This window comes from Lampetra planeri, chromosome 36, assembly GCF_965212315.1.
Source record: "Lampetra planeri chromosome 36, kcLamPlan1.2.h2, whole genome shotgun sequence".
Taxonomy (NCBI): Eukaryota; Metazoa; Chordata; class Hyperoartia; order Petromyzontiformes; family Petromyzontidae; genus Lampetra; species Lampetra planeri.
Window position 1 is genome coordinate 9,561,952 of NC_136142.1, and position 18,802 is coordinate 9,580,753.

Genomic DNA, 18,802 nt, shown 5'->3' on the forward strand with positions numbered 1-18,802 from the left:
AGCTGTCTCCTCGCGCGGTGCATTGTGGGTTGGGTGACCGCTACGCAATTTCGCTTTGCGCGCCCACTTTTTTTTCCCGAAACGGGTCTACCGCACAAAGCGAGGGGAAACCTGCGTACATATATATTTATATTATTATCTGTGCAAAGCAAGGTTAATTCATGACCCCGGGGGATAAATCTGGCGTGTCCTACGAAATAATAAATATGCCACCGGCCGGATCCGATCCGGGGGGAGGGGGCCAATCTAGCGGACTTCGCCGAACGTCTGCGTGAGTTGTTGGGGGGGGGGGGGGTGCGGGAGGAGGGGTGGAGCGCCACCCACCAGGCGAAGGGCACCTTGCGGTGCTCGGACATGACGTAGTGGTCGTCGTTCTGCGGCAGCGCCCTCATGAGGCCGAAGTCGCCGATCTTGACGAGGTCGCTGGCGGCCAGGAGGATGTTGCGCGCCGCGAGGTCGCGGTGGATGTAGCGCCGCGTCTCCAGGTAGCTCATCCCCGTGGCCACCTGCACGGCGTAGCGGCACAGCGTCGACAGCAGGAAGCGGCCCTGGTTCCGCCGCAGCCGGTCCAGCAGCGAGCCGAGGGGCGCCAGCTCCGTGACCTGCGTGCGCCGGCAGAGACGAACGGCGGTGTGACACGGCGCTCCAACACCACCATCACCACAACCACCGCCGTCACCACAGCCACCACACGCCGGTCCACCACCACCACCACCACGACTACTGTCACCACGGTGGTCCCACATCACCACTACTGCTCCTGCACCACCAGCATACTGCTCCATCACGGTAGTCCACCACTACCATCAACACCTTCACCACAACCACCACCACCACGCTGGCCCACTACTACAAGTGTTCCACCATCACCACTACTGCTCCACCACCACGTTCCTCCATCGCCACCACCATCACCACAATATTCCACCACCACCACCATCACCGCTACCATTACCACCATCACCACCACCATGATGCTGGTCCACCACCAACAGGGAGGGCAGAGATGATGGAGGGAGAGAGAGAGACATTGCGGAGAGACGTTTGGGAGTTGATGCGGGGGAGGTTTCAGAGGGAGAGAGTTGGGAGGTGATGCAGCACTTGCCATCTTCATGGGGTAGGTGAGGATGACCCCGTAGAGGCGGATCAGGTTGGGGTGGTCCAGCATGTGCATGGTGTTCACCTCCTTGACAAAGTCCTCCAGCGCCTCGGGGGCGCTCAGCATGTCGGTCTTCAGGCACTTCACCGCCACGGGAACCTGCGCACAACGACGACGACGACCTCAGCACCGACTACGAGCATCGCAACGGCGGCGGCCGCGCTGCACGTGGCTGCTGCCCGTGACCCGGCGCTGTGGAGGCAGCAGCGAGGGTTGGTGGGGATCACCGCATGGATGTCGTTGTGAGACTCCTTTATACCCATGGGTGTCGAAGAGGCACCGTACTGCTGGCTGGCCAGGAGAAGGCAGCACAGCAAGGGGACTAATCGCCACCTGTTTGCGTCTGTACGGGGATCGAGCGTTGCCCCCTTGCGCGAGGCGTGGAGTTTTCTCCGGGCGCTCCGTTGTCCTCCTCCCACGTGAATAATAAACACGACGACTCGTCGTCATTAATCGGCTGAAAACGTCTCACAAATAAACACTAAATGTAGCAGCGGCATGGTTCTCCTGGATAAACAATGTTCCTATTGTTATTATTAGAACAACAACAACCGCCGTGCAGCCCGGTCGCGTCGGGGGGAGCTGGCGGGCGCTTCATCGGGACACAACTGGCGAGATGGCGCGATGGGGGCGATGGGCGCGCTGGTCACGATAGGCGTGACGGGAGCGATAGGAACGATGGGGACGACGGGCAAAATGGACGCCGCCACGACAGTACGATAGGCGTGACGGGAGCGATGGGAGCGATGGGGACGATGGGGACAATGGGGGCGATGCGGATGATGGGGACGACGGGCACAATGGACGCCGCCACGACAGTCCTCACCAGCTGCCCCGAGGGCGAGCACCACTCCCCGCGCCGCACGACTCCAAAGGAGCCGTCGCCCAGCTTCTCCAGCAGGCGCAGCTCCTTCTCGTTGATGAGGCACGTGAGGCTCTGCGGAGGGGGGTCCTGCCCCCCCGGCGTGGGCGACACCTTGCGGAAGGTGAGCGACGGGTGCGACGGGCACTCGCTCTGCTTGCCGATGAACACCTGTGGGCGGGCAAATCGCTCCGGGTGTCGGCGACGCGGTCTCAATCGCCACCGCCAGCTTCACCGCCACGGCCAGCACCGCCACAAGTACCACCAAAACGAAGCTGTCAACGCACACGGTTTACCCCGGATTCTGGAACAGGGAGATTGAGTTTTCAGGTCCATACGGCGGACAGCCGTTTCAATGCGGGTGAAAAAAATTGTCTATTTGTTTGTGTTTCTCCCTTGTGATGTGTAGGTTGAACGTTGAGATGTATAACGGGCATGGGGTGACCAATGAGGCCTGAATTGGTCTGTAATAAGGTAGGGCACTGATAAGGAGTTGACAACTATGCCACCAGCACTACTACCAGCAAAAAACAAAGACAAAAATCCCCCATAAAGCCTTAACAGACTGTAGGGGCAAGTGCTGTTAGCGAGCACCTATGAAGGCCGGAACGGTACATGAGGGGGTGGGTGACCAGCACCACGCCCGACCGCCTTTGTCTCCCTAGTGGCAATGTTTACACACCACACCAAGCACTCATTTTAGGCTGAGTCGACCTAGGAGAGGCCCAGGACCGGTTTAGATAATCGTCACTCGTGTTGGCAATGAGTGGGAATCGAACTCGGATCGCCGTAGCGCAGCCCGCTAACCACTACACTACCGCTCCCCACACCACCACCAGTCACCTGCACCACCAACACCACCTGCACCACCTGCAGTTCACCAGGTGGAGGTATACTGCAGGTGGTGCACTTCACGTGGCCTCCAAATGCATGTAGCCTGGCACAAGCGCTGTGGTGACGTCACCGTCACTTAGTGGCGAATGGCGGCTGTTGTTGTTGGTGGTGCAGGTGGCCTGCTGCTGGTGGCGGCGATTGTTTGAGTTATCGCCACCACCTGGAGGTTACCTGCGTCACTACCACTGCCGCCATCAGGTCACCTGCACCATGGCCGACGATCATGGCGATGAACAGCGTTATCTTCCCAGCCGATAGCGAGTTTACGTAACGTGTAACAATGCTGCCGGGCCGCGCGCATGCGCGGTCGGCGTTTGACGTCGTTGTCATCGCCGAGACGGCTCTGCCGCTGTTCATCGCCGCATTTTATCTTCCCGAGCTACGGGCGACCCTTTCGTCAATTTGCGCGGCCGCCTACAGGACGACCCGCTAACGGCAAAGACACCCGATGGTGCAGCTGCGTTCATATCGGGCCATCTTCTTGCGAGAGTTGCCCAGACCCCCACGTGACAGACAGACAAACGGACGCACAGACGAGCAGGTGGACGGACGGAGGCATTCAACCTCGGCATGGGAAGCATTGAAAAGAGAGGAGACCTTGGGCATCCAGGTCTTGCGCTTGTACAAGGTCCTCCTCCTCTTGACAGCTTCCCAGAGACGCCTCTGGCCTGCAGGCACAGCGCACGCCGCCACCACCACCATCACGCTGCCACCACCACCACCATCACGCCGCCACCACCACCATCACCACCACCATCACGCCGCCACCACCACCATCACGCCGCCACCACCACCATCACGCCACCACCACCACCATCACCACCACCATCATGCCGCCACCACCACCATCACCACCACGCTACCGCCATCACCACCACCATCACGCCGCCGCCACCATCACCGCTAAAACCCACTTGCGGCACTATCGGTTCGCCGCGGACAAACCGTAGGTAGGGTCGACAGAAACTCCGCCGCGGTTGGTCGACTGGCAGGCCGCGTGGTGTGAGAAGGAGGGGAGGGGGTAAAACGTGGGTTGGCGCCAGATTTTTTTTTTTTCCGGTGACGTCCAGCCCACCGTGGAAGAGTAGGCCAAAAGTATCCTCTAGCTAGCGGGGCGCTCCTTTCGAGCTCCCTCGAGCGGAGGGCCCCTTCCGCCGGCAGCGGCGTGAGTGAGCCAATTGCAGACAGTGCCGGATTATCCAAGTAGCCAAAGTAGCACATGCTACGGGCCCCGCACTCTCAAGGGCCCCGCACTATACTCTTTCAAACTATCAATTCCGTTTCAGTGAATCTGCACTTGCTCTATTACTATAGTACTATACCGCCTTCAACTTTTAATAACGACTGGGTGTTTAAGGTGAGCGATTTTTCGTATTATCTGGCTGTATAGCAAATGAAAAAACACAATTACTTTACTATGCAAGTAAAAAATTTGTGTTTTAATATTTATGCGTTTTTTACATTTATTTAGGGCCCCTTTATAACATATGCTACAGGCACCGCACTAGCTCCATCCGGCACTGATTGCAGCGCCGCTTCCTTTACCCCCTCCAAATATTTACAAACGCGTTCACTTTCTTTTTCCCCAAGCGCGGGGGGTGGCGACGCCGCGCCGCGGCTCACCCGGCTTGCCCATGCCGATCTTCTCCAGGTCATCGCTTTTGACATAGTCGAAGTGCTCGGGGCGCGTCACGTTGAGCTGGTCGCGGACGCGCAGGAAGAATTGCTCCAGCTGCACCTCCTGCAGGAGCTCGTGCAGCCACTCGGAGCTCTCGTCCGGCAGCATCTCTACGCACGCCGACAGGGACCATCGTCACGACCCGACGCGCCGTCTCCCGGCATTCGCGCGTTTTTGTTGTATTCATACGTCGAATATCATCACGAGAGAATCTGGGTGGACGTGCGCAAGTACAGAAGTGGGTGGGGGGAGAGGGGAGGATGGCCGATTGTCTTGATGGCCATTGGAGCGATCTCCACGAGTCCAGCAACGAAAGGGAATAGAAGACTTAACGGCAGATGGTGGCAGACTGTGAAGCAGATCTTGAGGGTCTCTGTGTGAGTTTGTGGGTATCTTGGCGAGTCTGCGGGTCTCCGTGCAAGTCTATGGATCTCCGTGCAAGTCTGTGGGTCTCTCTGTGAGTCTGTGGGTCTCCGTGCGAGTCTCGGTCTCCGTGGGAACCTGTGGGTCTTCATGCAAGTCTGTGAGTCTCCATGCGAGTCTGTGGGTCTCCGTGCGAGTCTGTGGGTCTCCGGGCAAGTCTGTGGGTCTCCATGCGAGTCTGTGTGTCTCAGGGCAAGTCTGTGGGTCTCTCTGTGAGTCTGTGGGTCTCCGTGTGGGTCGGTGGGTCTCCGTGTGAGTATGTGGGTCTGTATGCGAGTCTAGAAGACATTACAGCAATACGCTCCGCTGCTCCTGATGCGATTATCTGTGCTTGACCACCTCAATGTGAAAATGTAGTTGATGCTCTGCATCTTACATCAGCCATACGAAAAAAGAAGTTAATGTGAGTCTATGGTGGGACATTGTCAGTGTAGATGTTGGAGGTCACCGCGTGTCTCCTGTTCAGCAGCTGCAGGGTCTGGCCGGGGGTAGAACACGTTGGCGAGGCGCGGCACATCAGGCTAGCTTAGAAGAGTAGGCCGAGACAGTTTATTTAGCATTGGCTGTCATGCTTAACCTCCTTCCATTCCGCTCTTAAAGCCTCACCTCTTCTCTATCATCCATTCTCTTCCCTCCTCTCGCCCCTCCACTACATCCTCCTGTCCCTCCGCTAACCTTCCGTGATCCCTAACTACCCCTCTGTCGCGGTCACTCATTCCTCAATCCATGTAGCATGCCCCTGTCAACGACACCACTCCATTCTGCGTCACCGTTATTGTAAGCTACGCCACTGAGCGCCTCGAGTGAAAACGCTCTATGAATGTACATGAGACCGCATCACCGGGCTGTGTGCGATCATCACGAGCCGAGTATTGTACCGACGGTGGAGATGTGCCGGGACAGGCAGCCCTCGGTTCACGCACTTTTGTGGTACGCCATTTTGGAGTAACGCGTCGGCGCTCTGGAAATATTTTAGATCTTTTATTAACGTACGCGAGGCGATTTTCGGAATAACGTCACCCGCAACGCGACGTACTCCCCACCCTCGCCTGGCACTGCGACCCAATGGTGTTGCCGGTGCGGGACGATGACGAAGTGTGAAGGGATAATGAAGAAGGCAGGTGGCTCGGATGGCGAACATCCGGAGTGGAAGGGGGTTATTATTGAGAGGGTACTGTAGCAAGGGACACAGGTCGTTAAGAATTGATGACCGAGTATAATATTGTGGGTGCTTGTATTGTGTTGATATATGCGAGGATAATATAGGAGATTATGTCTGCGAGTGTGAGTGAAATCCCCTAACCCCCTCCTTTACCATTATTCCTTATGGGTAAAATTGCTTTTGACCTATGCAATTTTGAGATAAAACGTGCGCTTTTCCAGGAACGCCTCTTTGGCGTAGGTCAAGGAATGCCTGTAAATACGAGACGGTGTGACGTTCTGGCAAATTCCAACACGGCACCAAATGCGCCCTTCTCTGAGCGATTCCGACTGCTCCGCCATGATGTTACCACTGAGGGGGGGGGGGGGCGGTACGACGGCATGGAAAACGGGTAGCCGCTGCCGGACGGGTTCCCTAGCGGCACGCCCGGGCGGCTTATCGCGGCGCGGTTTGTTGCGCCGCGCTGTCACGGCAGCCACCGGGGGAAGAGCCCCGGTTCGATGACAGGGAAACCCTGCGGCCGGCAACACTTCTTGGCACAACAGGGAGAGAGCACGGCGTGTGCGCATCGCTGTCATGTCTCGTTATTCACCACTCCCCTGCCCCTCTCCCCACCACCCCCGCCCGCACTCCTCCACCTCAACGATGTACAATTGTAGGCTGATGCAGCGCACACCTTGTGCTGACGGAGGGGCATCTATAAACTATAAAACTAAACAGTTTTTTTATTTTAACCAGCTAAGGCCCACTGAGCTATAGGGCTATTTTTCAGAAGCGGCCTGGCCATCACAAATTATAGCTCAACGAAGTGGCTTATCACGTGGAGACATTTACAGCAGCGCAAACGCTCAAAACGCGTGTTGTTGATTCTAAATGTGATGTGATGGGAACCCCCCCCTGCCGCCCCCCCCCCTGCCTGCCCCCCCTGCCTGCCCCCCCCCCCCCCGGCATAAAATCTGTGAGAAATGAGACCAAACAGAGACATTTCACACGGCCTCGTCACGACGCAGGAGAACCGCCACAACTCTGTGTCACCTGCGTCAGCGCCGAGGAAGTGCCACGGCCGTGCCACCGCTCGCGGCCGGGCCCTCCCCCACGCCCCCGTGGCCGGGCCACACGCGGCAACGCGCGCACTCGCCCCCGGACGTCGTTGCGAGGTCGTTAATCGACAATTCGCGATTCCTCCGAAGGAATTTCTGCCAGTTCCCATGGCCCCCGGCGTCACTTCTACCTTTCAGTGTTTACAGTTTTTTTTCTTTCCCAAGAATGTTTCATTGCACTGTTAGACCGATCGATCCCCGCGCACGATGGCGCGCAGCAATGTGTCCAGCAGCTAAACGCCAATGCGATTTACTTCATGGCCCATGGATTAACATTGCCCATAGACTTAATATTGGCAGTAGGCTAACATTGCCCATAGACTATTCTTATTCCTGTACGTGACAATACGTTCAGGAGATAGACGCCAATGTCGGGCTCTGCTGTTCACGCCGCGAGGGCTTCAGGAGAGAGCTCGTGAATTGTTGTGCCGTTCCTCCTCCTGCAGCCGTGGAAGCAGCGCAGACTACGGTGGCCGATAGTTTGGACTGCACAATACCGCACAGCGCTATGGGTTCGCGCACTGGACTTGACATCCAGAGGTCGCCGGTTCGATTCTATCTCCCGTCGCGGCAGCCAAAACGATGGGGGTGCGCGTTTCTTACACCCCTCCTCCCCGCCCCCCCCCCCATGTCTATCCAGTGCTCACCAAGCTGCAATGGCTTCCGGTTGCAGAACGAATACATTGTAAGGTGGCACTCATTACACGCAAAGTGCTCGCCACAAACGAACCGAGATACATCGCTGATCTCGTCGAGGAGCATAAACCATCAAGAGAACTCCGTCATCCTCGCAGTGGCTTTTGGCGAACCATCAAACAAAGACGGTGGTCACCGCATTGCGCGTTGCTTTCAGATGCGCTTCTGCGGCCGTCTGGAACGTTCTTCCCCTTCCGATATGAGGAAGCCACTGAGAGCTGTGTGCACTTTTCAATCATCATCATCTAGATTGACAAACTCATTTATTTAGAACTGATTCTTGTGTCTAGTTTGTTGTCTTTCCCCTGCACCTCTGGCTACGTACGGTGCGAAATAAGCTCAACGTACATACATATATACAGACATCGCCGCACTTAGTCAATCGGCAGGTCACGTGCGGTGGGGTAAGGTGTGGGAAATCCCTCATATCCTAAGACGCCAACAGCACTTGCCCCGAAAGTTTGTTCAGGCTATATGGGGGATCTTTGTCTTTGTTGTGTTGTTGTGACCTGCAGTGCGGTGAGTAAGAGCATGACTGGGAGTGAGTGCGTGAGTGAATCATTCAGGCTGGCTTGCCAATGATCCATCCTGGCTTTCACCCGGCTGCATTGTGAGGAACTCACAGATCCTTGAAAGATCTGGTCACATCCCCATCAGTGAGCTCCTCCGGCAGGGATGCTGCGTTGGCTGGGTCATGTAGCCCGCATGCCAAGCACGGGCTAGAAATGAGATGGAGTGATGTGGTACAAGAGGATGTGGAGCTGATTGGACTTGGCAATAACTGGTACTAGCGGTGTCAAGATTGGCCTCTGTGGAGGTTCGTGAAGGACGCTGCTGGGCAGTTGGAGGCAACGATAGCAGAGGACAGAGGAGCGACACATCTGCCAGTCATCTCAGTCAAGTCAACTCATGGCATCTGGGTCCGTCCCTTGACCTTCTCCCAGCGGAGCCTTCGACACTTCGCGTGGCCTCAAAGTGCACCTGGACTGGCACACAAGCGTCGTGGTGACGTCTTTCACCACCAAGCGATTGTTGCAGTTGTTGAGTCGGCGATAGGGCGAGTGAGCGAGCGAGTGAGTGGGTGTGTTGCTGTGACCTGCAGTGAGGTGGTGTGGTTGAACACAGCGTGGTGGATGAGATGAAACAGTGTCTGGCAGCCCGAGTCCTCAACACCGGGGGAAGGAATCAATAAGAGAAGTTCATGGGAACATGCCAAGAATGACTGAATGTGTTTGATCAGCTCTCTGGATACATGTCTTACACAAGCATGTAGATTTATGAAAATATCCTAACAGGCGACATGGGGGTATGATTGTACGTGCGTGTGTGCGGATGTGTGGATGTTTCTACATGTGTGTGTAGGTGCACCTAGCTTGGCACAAGCGCCGTGGTGACGTCACCGCGACATCGTGGCAAACGGTGGTTGTTGTAGTTGTCCCGGCGACAATTATCTGAACCGATTCAGGGCCAAGTATAAAATAAGTACCTGGTATGGTGTTTAAACATTGCCATTGGGAAGATAAAGGTGGTCGGGTGTGGTGCTGGCCACCCATCCCCTCGGTACCTTGCCAGCCTTCGTAAGTGCTCCGAACAGCACTTGCCCCAAAAGTCTGTCCCAGGTCCCACCTAACGCTGTGCGCAAGTCTTGGGGGCTCTTTGGCCCTACTTAGCGTAGGTTGGTGAAGATGGGGGGGGGGGATGGTCCAGCACTGGTTCAGACATAACCCACTGCTGGCTGATGTTAGCCCTGGCCTGGAATCGAACTCAAGATGACTAGCTTTGCAGCGCAGCGATGCTGCTTCCCCTCCTCCGCACCCACCCCCGATGCCCCTGACTTATGTAACTAGCCTGCACGGCTACACAGGCGATCGTTGTGTCTGTGAGTGCGTGCGTGTGTGAATGTGTCTCTTTATGTGTGACAAAGAGCGGAGGCGCAGCGGTCGACACGCAGTGCCACAGATGCAATTCCATTCCCGGCCACAGCTAACGTCAGCGGCAATCGTGTGAACCGGTGTTGGGACTTCCCCTAGGTCGACTCAGCCTTCAATGAGTACCTGCTGCGGTGTGTAATCATCAGCAATGGTCAGACAAAGGCGGCTGGACACAATGCTGGCCACACCACCCCCTCGTGTGCACCCCGATAGCCTTAATAAATGCTTGCTTACAGCTCTCGCCCCACCTGATAGTTAAGGCTACACGTATATATGTGTGTGAGTGTGTGCGTGTCTTTGTAGAGAATTTTTATAATCGCTTGCGGCTGGGGTTGGCATCGTCCCCCACTCCTCCTGATGTCGAGGGGAAATGGGCGAGGTTTAGGACTGTGACTCATGCAGCTGCAATGGCTGCTTTGGGTACACGGTCCAGACCTCCCCAGAGACCCTGGCTGACAGAGGAGGTATTCAGGATGGTTGAGAAAAAGCGACAGGCCCACTCTAATCGTCTACAGCATCCCACGTCAGAGAATGAGGAGGCTTACCGCAGCCTTCGATTGGAGGTTCGGAGAGCCGTAAGGCGCTGCAAGGATGAGTGGTGATCGCGGGTTGCTGAGGAGATGGAGTCTGCCTCAGTGGCCTGCGATCACAAATCACTATTTAACTCCATCAAAAAAGTAACCTGCAGCGCCACACCTATTACCATCATTAGGGGAAAAACGGTGATCCAATCTCCGACCCCCAGGAACAGGCTTGCAGATTTGCTGAGCATTTCTGTGAGGTCCTGGGGGAGGGGGAACCCCTCAGCCTGGATAACATCGTGGGACAAAGTGGGGATGACTCTGCTGAGGCTGTGGTGCCTCAAATATTGGAGGAGGAAGTCACCCCCTGTGAGTGGCTGGCTGAGGTGCCATCCGTTGAGGAAGTACTGAAGGCGATCCTGCACAGATGCCATATTTTCTGTCCGTCTGCTACAGCAGAGGTGTAGGGAATTCCAGCAAGACCCACATCTATGCTTTATTGACCTGGTCAAGGCCTATGATACCATCAGTAGGCTTGGGCTCTGGGTTGTTCTTCGTGCTTTCGGAGTCCCTGACCCTCTGCTCACGCTCATTAAGGACCTTCATGATGGTGAGCAGGCCCGGGTAAAACTACGTGGCCAGGAGTCAGAGCCATTCCCTGTACACCTTGGGGTGCGACAGGGATGTCCTCTGGCTCCAACACTATTTAACATCTATTTCGACCATGTAGTTAGTGAAGCCTTCAGTAGCTGTACCGGAGGAAATTCCATCTGGTACAGATACAATGGGAGGCTGATCGATGCCCGGGTGCCGTCAAGGGATGGCTCCCTATTGGTCAACCACGTTATGTATGCCGACGACCTGGTAATTGCGGCTCACTCAGAGGAGGAGTTGGAGGCGCTGCTGCTGAAACTGGAGTGTGCCACTAGGAGGTGGGGCCTTACCATCAGCCCCACCAAAACGAAGCACCTGCCTGGGTATTTTGTACCATCGGGCACTCCACCCACACAACTGCCAATCGGTGATGGGGCAGTTGTGGAGAGAGTGGAGAGTTTCCCATACCTGGGCAGTGTGCTCATGACCGGCTCTGGTTTAACAGCAGAGGTCTCACTCCGAATCAGTCAAGCGGCATTATCTGTTCATCGGTTGCGTAACCTGGTCTGTCGCTCCGCACAAAGCTTTGGGTCTTCTCGGCCACGGTCATTCCCTCTTTTTTCTACGCTTGCGAAACGTGGACCCCCCTAATGGAACATCTCCGCCGGTTAAAAACATTTAGGCTGGCCTGCCTACAATCAATCCCGGGTATAACCAGGCTGGATTGTGTGAACTCACAAATCCTCGAAAGATCTGGACAAAGTCGCATCGGTGAGCTCCTCCGGCAGGCAAGGCTGCATTGGCTGGGCCATGTAGCCCGCATGCCCAGCCACCGCATGCCTAAACAGCTCTTGTTCGGCCGGATCGAGGGGGCTAAACGGCCGCGGCACGGGCTAGAGAAGAGATGGAGTGATGTGGTACAGGAGGATGTGAAGCTGAGTGGACTTGCCGATGACTGGTACCAGTGGTGTCAAGATCGGCCTTTGTGGAGGAGGCTCGTGAAGTACGCTACTGGGCAGTTGGAGGCAGTCGCTCTCCAACAACAACAGAGGGCGGAGGAGCGACGCTCACAACAACGAGTGGAGCGCCGGGTGGCTAAAGCACAGCAAGTTGGCACAGTAGGGGGCACAGGTGGTGCATCAGCCAGTCATCTCAGTCAGTCGACCCGTGGCACCTGGGTCTGCCCCGTGACCTCCTGCCAGCGGGCGTTCGACACTCAAGGTGCACATGGCCTGGCACAAGCGGTGTGGTGACGTCACCGCCACTTAGTGGCGAATGGCGGTTGTTGCCTTTGTAGATGTGCATGTGTTCACGTGTGCAGGTGTTTAATCCGAAAGGCGCGGTGAAGAAGGATGAGGAGCTAAAGTGGACTTGCCGATGACTGCTACAGGCAGAGTGGAGATCGGCCTCTATGGAGGAGGCTCGTGAAGGACGCTGCTGCTGCTGCTGGGCAGTTGGAAGCAGTCGCCCTCCAGCAACAATGGTGGGAAAGAGGAGTGACGCTCACAACAACGAGCGGAGCGTCGGGCAGCTAAAACGCAGCGAGGCGGCATGGTCAGGGGGCCACAGCTGCTGGTGCATCTGCCAGTTGTTTCAGTGAACCCGTGGCACCTGCTGGGCCTGTCCCATGACTTACTGCCAACGAGTCGTCGACACTTCACGTGGCCTCGTGGCGCACCTAGTCTGGCACAGGCGCAAGGCTGCTGCTGTTGTTGTTGTTGCCGTTGCGTGTGTGGGAGTGTGGGAGTGCGAGGAGAGCAGACGCGCGTGCACTTCGCCGCTTGATTTTGATCACCGTACCCGTTTCCGGAAAGAGGTTTCATAATGTAATCTATTCTGAGCCGCTCCCTAGGTCGACTCAGCTTTCAAAGCGTGAGCCTGGTGCGGTGTGTGATGTAAGCCACCCACCCCCTCGTTTGCCGTGCCGGCTTTCATAGGTGCTCGCGAACAGCACTTGCCCCTACAGTCTGTTAAGGCTATATGGGGGATCTTTGTCTTTGGTGATGATGCTGGCGAAGGTGGTGGTGAAGGTAGTGGAGGCAATCGAAGCTTAACGCGACTCCCATCAGGGTGTGTACGAAGATGCTAGCGGCTGTTTGCACACTGCTGGCATGTGTGCGAGCTCGGTTTGCCTGTACGAATGGGCCATCTGTTCCACCGAACCTCAGGAAAGTGGCGCCTTGTTCCCAGGTTTGCGTCAGGGTGAGGTGTGGCTGCCCCCCGTCTCCACAAGGCCAATAGTGTTCACGCCACACTGGCATTGGGACAAACACGTGGTTTTGATCACCAGCAACACTAGCACCACCAGCACCGCCAGTACCACCACCAGCGCCACCACCAACACAGCACCATCACCACTACCACCAACAACACAAACACCACCACAACCACCGCCACTGCCCTGCGTCTAGCTGTCACCTCTGAAGTACAAAATAAAGACTGGGACATATAATGGGAAGTAGAAGATTTCTCCAGAATACCGGAAGAGGGGAGGAGCACACGTGAACAATTCACCAGGCTGGTCAGCGCGGGTTGGCGAAGGCAGGAGGCACACATCGAGGAAGCATGGAAGTACAGTACAACACAAAAATGGGTTTTGCTGCACTGGCTCTCTGCTGCCCACCACCGAGGCCTGCATCTGCCTATGACAGCCAGGCACGCACAGGGAGTCACCAGCCCACACGCAGCCCAGGCTCAGCCCTGCTTAGCTCTGAGCGAACCGGCCGGAACGCACCACTCAATCCAGGAGCAGAGCAAACGGCAGCCCCTTAACGCGTCAACAAAGCGAGTCGCGCCGCCACAACACAGCGCACACTTTGTGTAATGCTCGGACACTATCCAGAAACACCAAAAAATAAAGGCTTGAAAATAGAAACTACCGTAGCCGTCCGTACCCTTCACGTTGGAGGCTTTGCGTACAATCAGGGCTGAATTACAGAACCTGGCACACCACATCCTGTATACCTCACGATGGCTGTGGCTGCTACAAGTCCACTGAGCTATGTCGTTTCTTATCAGAAGCGACCTGGCCACAAATGATCGCTCAACGATTAGACTTATCACGTGGAAATTCTAGCCGCCAAATACCATCAACGCGTGTTTCTAATTGTGGAGGGAAAAACCAGAGGACCCGGAGAAAAATCCACACGACCACGGGGAAAACATGCAAACTCCAAGTATACAAGCGTCAGGGTCGGGATCGAACCCACAAACTCATGTCTGGTATACCAGGTGAGGCAGTAACATCTCGCCACCGTACCAGAGACTCAAAAAATGTGTCCACCCCTTGCACACCTCTCGCTATGTCTGTGGCCGCCACTAGCCACGTGCCACCCACCCCACTCCACGAGTGACCCGGGAAATCTTGGGTGGAAAGATAAGCCCCGCACACACAACCGTGAAAAGAGTCGGTGGCTGACGAGTCGGCTGGCAACTTGAAGAGCTCCCTATTGAGAATGGGGACGAGCAGCAGGTCCACGTGGAGGCGCTTGGTGACGACAGCGTCAACACGAAGCTGGGCACGCTCGTGCAGCCCGCCAGAGCCAGCCAGGTGTCTAGACGCCCGTCATGGTTGTGAGTCAGTGGCTTGGTCATGTTTGGAGTTCGGGACTTGTTTGAGGTTGTAGCTATAGACATGCTTAGGGTCATAGTTACAGGCCATGTGTATGATTCGGGATATGGGTAGAGACTTGCTAAGGATTAGGGTAAGCGTTACAGGCATGTGTAGGGTTATGGTTAGAGATGAATTTACGGTTATAGTTAGAGACATGGCTAAGGGTTAGAGTTACAGGCATGTGTATGATTAGGGATATAAATAGAGGCTTGTTTGCTACTGTTGATTAGATATGAGGTTGGCTGAGAAGATAGGGTTATAGGTAAGATAGGGTTATAGGTAAGATAGGGTTAGAGGTTAGATAGGGTTACCGGGAGGGATTCTGTGTGTTTAGGGTTAATAGTCAGGATTAGGGTCAGCCTGTACATTCTTCCACAAGTGTCGGCCAATGTGAGAGGGTGGCGGAGCGGTGGCACGGCGGTTAGCGCAGCGCTCGACGAAGCCCGGCGACGCGACCTCGGTTCGATTCCCAGCCACGGCTACCATCAGTGGCGAGGGACATCCGAACCATTCCTGGGTCTCCCCTGCCACACCACCTTCAAACAAAACCGCACGAAGCAGTGTGGTGAAGTATGGACAAACGACTTTCACAACCTGCAAGTGGATTGACAAAGCGGCCGGACCATTCTACACTGCTGTGCGGGTGTCACGGTGGCGAGATGTTAACTACCGCGCCAGTCCTTCCCCCCAAGCACCTCCAACGAGCAGGGATGGCTGCACATACGGTGCGAAAGAAGTTCAACATGCATACAGGAGGCCGTGGGTTCGATTCCAACCCTGGCGCCTGTATATTTGGAGTTTGCGGTGTGGTCACGTGGATTTCTCTTCCGGGTCCTGCGGTTTTCCCCTCCACATTTAGCATCAACAACGTCACGCGTTTAAAGCGTCTGGCTGCTGTACATTTGCACGTGACGATAAGCCACTTCGTCGAGCTGTGATTGCCAGGCCGCTTCTGAACAATAGCTACAGAGCTCAGTGGGGCCTCACCTGGTAAAATACTAAATATGTCGTTTAGTTTAGTGCATTATACTGGGGTTTGTCGAATGAACAGGTAGGAAGCTACTGTGACGTGTGAGTGCAATCGCCGACAGGCAGAGCACAGACGCGTTTACGTAACAGCAGCTACAGTCGCCGTGACGTCACCACGGTGCCTGTGCCAGGCTATGTGCACCTTGCAGGTGCCAGAAGGCGATCGTAGAAACGGGGTGAACCGACTCAGACGGCTTGGCAGATGCACCGCATGAGCTGCCCACTGTTGCCAGCTTTGACTCAAGACACGCACAGACAGAGACACCGTCACAGGAACACGGGGCCAGGGCGGTCATGGAGAGAGCAAGGAGGCGGAGAAGGGGAACTTGGGGGAAAGATGAGGCAGGGGAGAGGGAGACACGAGACACGGGGAGAGGGAGACACGAGACACGGAGGAAGGGAAACACGAGACACGGGGAGGGGGGGCACGGGGAGAGGGGGGGGCACGGGGAGAGGGGGGGCACGGGGAGGGGGGGCACGGGGAGAGGGGGGGCACGGGGAGAGGGAGGGGCACGGGGAGGGGGGGGGGGCACGGGGAGAGAGACACGGGGGGGGGGGGAGAGAGACACGGGGAGAGAGACACGGGGAGAGAGACACGGGGGGGGGAGAAACACGGGGAGAGAGACACGGGGGGGGGGGAGAGACACGGGGAGAGAGACACGGGGGGGGGGAGAGACACGGGGAGAGAGACACCGGGAAAGAGAGACACGGGGAGAGAGAGACACGGGGAGAGAGAGACACGGGGAGAGAGAGACACGGGGAGAGGGAGACACGGGGAGAGGGAGACACGGGGAGAGGCACGGGGAGAGAGAGACACGGGGAGAGGGAGACACGGGGGGAGGGAGAGGCACGGGGAGAGAGAGACACGGGGGGAGGGAGACACGGGGGGAGGGAGAGGCACGGGGAGAGAGACACGGGGAGAGAGACACGGGGAGAGGGAGACACGGGGAGAGGGAGACACGGGGGGAGGGAGAGGCACGGGGAGAGAGAGACAAGGGGAGAGGGAGACACGGGGGGAGGGAGACACGGGGAGAGGGAGAGGCACGGGGAGAGAGAGACACGGGGAGAGGGGAGAGGGAGACACGGGGGGAGAAAGATGTAAACAAGAGAGGGGAGACACGGGGACAGTGGAGTTGGTAACGTTTGGGAAGGAGGAGGAGGAGACAGGGAGGGAGAGTAGGAAAGCGAAATAAGAGAGAGTGAGACACATAGGGAGACAGGGGGACAGGGGTTAGAGACGAGGGAGACGAGTGAGACGGGGGGCACGGGGAGACAGGGGTTAGAGACGAGTGACACGGGGAGACAGGGAGACAGGGGCTGGAGACGAGTGAGACGGGGGACACGGGAGACGCCGAGGACACGCGGGCCGGGCGATGCGCGGCCCCCCGACTCACCTCGCCGCGCTCCGCCCCGCAGCCCCAGGCGGCCCCGGCCCCTGGTCCCCGTGTCGGGATCGTCCCCCTCGCCCCGACCGCCCCTCACCCGGGCCGCGTCTCCCCACAGCTCAGGCCCACGCGGCCACAGGCCCCGAGCATCCCTGACGCTGTCGCCGCAATCACCCAGCTCGCTCCTGCTGCTCCTGCCGCTGCTGCTGCTGCCCCCAGCGACGCGCCGCGAGAATAACCACGCGCCTCTCTCGCCCATCACCTCCCCTCCATCACCTCCCCTCTCATCTCCTCCCCTCTCCCTGCACGGCGCTGTCCACAGCGGCCCACTCTCTCATCCCTCCAATCGTCGCCGCCTCCCCTCGCGAGGATCCCCTCCCAACGCCCACACGGGGAGACGCGACAACGCTGTGGGATTGTGGTGGGAAACGTTGGACCAACGTGGTATCCCATCATTTCCATCTACCCCTCTGATCATTCCCATCGTCTCAAGACTTCCAAACACCCCCATCACCCCACCACGTCCCTCCCATCACCCCGTTCCCTTCCATCGCCTTCAAATGTGCACTGATTGAAATGATGTTTCTTTTCAATGCGCAATGCTCCGCTGCTTGTCGTCTCATCGAGCTTTACGGCGCTGCCATGACTTAGAGTGCCGTGGTGGCTAGGAGATGTTAACTACCTCGCCTGGTACACAGGAGATGTTAACTACCTCGCTTGGTATGCAGGAAGTCGTGGGTTCCATCCCGACCCTGACGCCTGCTGCTGTGTATTTGAAATTTGCGGTGTCTCTCTCCCTCTCTCTCACCGTGGTCGCGTGGATTTTTCTCTCCGGATCCTCCCGTTTATTCCTTCACATTATAAACATTACGCGTTTTAGAGTGTTTGGCTGCAATACATTGACACTCGATAAGCCACTTCATTGGGCAATCATTTGTGGCCAGGTCGCTTCTGAAAAAGAGCTACATAGCTCAGTGGGCCTTACCTGGTAAAATAAACCTAGTTTACCGTACGATTATATATATGCACATGTAAACGGTTCTGGCCAAAACATTGCCAATGCTTAAAAACAATTACCTGCCAAATGACTCAATTGGCATTGCAACAACGGCAGTAGAATCGCCTCCCTCCTACTCCGAAAACTTGGCACGAACCTTCTGCAAAAAGTAATCTCGAGACTCGGTGAGGCTTTTCTGGGTAACCAACCATAACACAGGAATAATTGTTATTGTTATAAGGCACCAAATATGATCGTGTCATTCGTATATTGTGACTGATGCGGGTCTCCCAATTGCATGTGGGTTTTTTTCTCCAAATGTGAAAGAACGATCTAAATCTGTGGTAATATTAACCTGGCGTGCATCACGCACTACCTTGGGGGTGCGTGGTGCCCTTTCTGGGGGTGCGGGACATGGCCACATTGTATTTTAGAAGGTAAATAATCGAAAACACAAATTAAGCACGGACACGTAAGCGCAACAACTACTTTGTTTCATCAAAACCCTCTGTATTTATTAACATTGTAAAAAAAATACTATTGAGAACCAAAGGGGTGCAAGGCTGCAGTGAAGGGGAAGAACCACTGCTTTAAATGAACAACAATTTCACCCACGACGTCGGAACTCTTCGTAGTGACTGGCAGCCTTGTGCATCATTGCTGATTTGTGGAGTTCCCAGGCTCACAGCGTCGACCGGATGGCAGCCGAATAACTTTTGAGTAAATCCTCATGAGCACTGGAAGTAACGGCAAAGCAA

At 56.2% G+C, this 18,802-nt stretch overlaps 1 protein-coding gene across 1 annotated transcript in view; it reads right to left on the reverse strand.

Moving 5' to 3' along the window:
• The window catches only part of LOC144730779 (activated CDC42 kinase 1-like), a 34,909-nt gene extending 17,779 nt beyond the window's left edge, over positions 1-17,130 (reverse strand). Inside the window, exons 1-6 of the mRNA XM_078611523.1 lie at positions 17,057-17,130; positions 4,539-4,703; positions 3,513-3,583; positions 1,986-2,192; positions 1,106-1,258; positions 325-602 (exon numbers count right to left, since the gene is read on the reverse strand). Coding sequence (XP_078467649.1) covers positions 325-602; positions 1,106-1,258; positions 1,986-2,192; positions 3,513-3,583; positions 4,539-4,701 — 872 coding nt within the window. The 5' untranslated portion in view covers positions 4,702-4,703; positions 17,057-17,130. The remainder of the gene's footprint in view (positions 1-324; positions 603-1,105; positions 1,259-1,985; positions 2,193-3,512; positions 3,584-4,538; positions 4,704-17,056) is intronic.
• Positions 17,131-18,802: the final 1,672 nt, after the last annotated feature.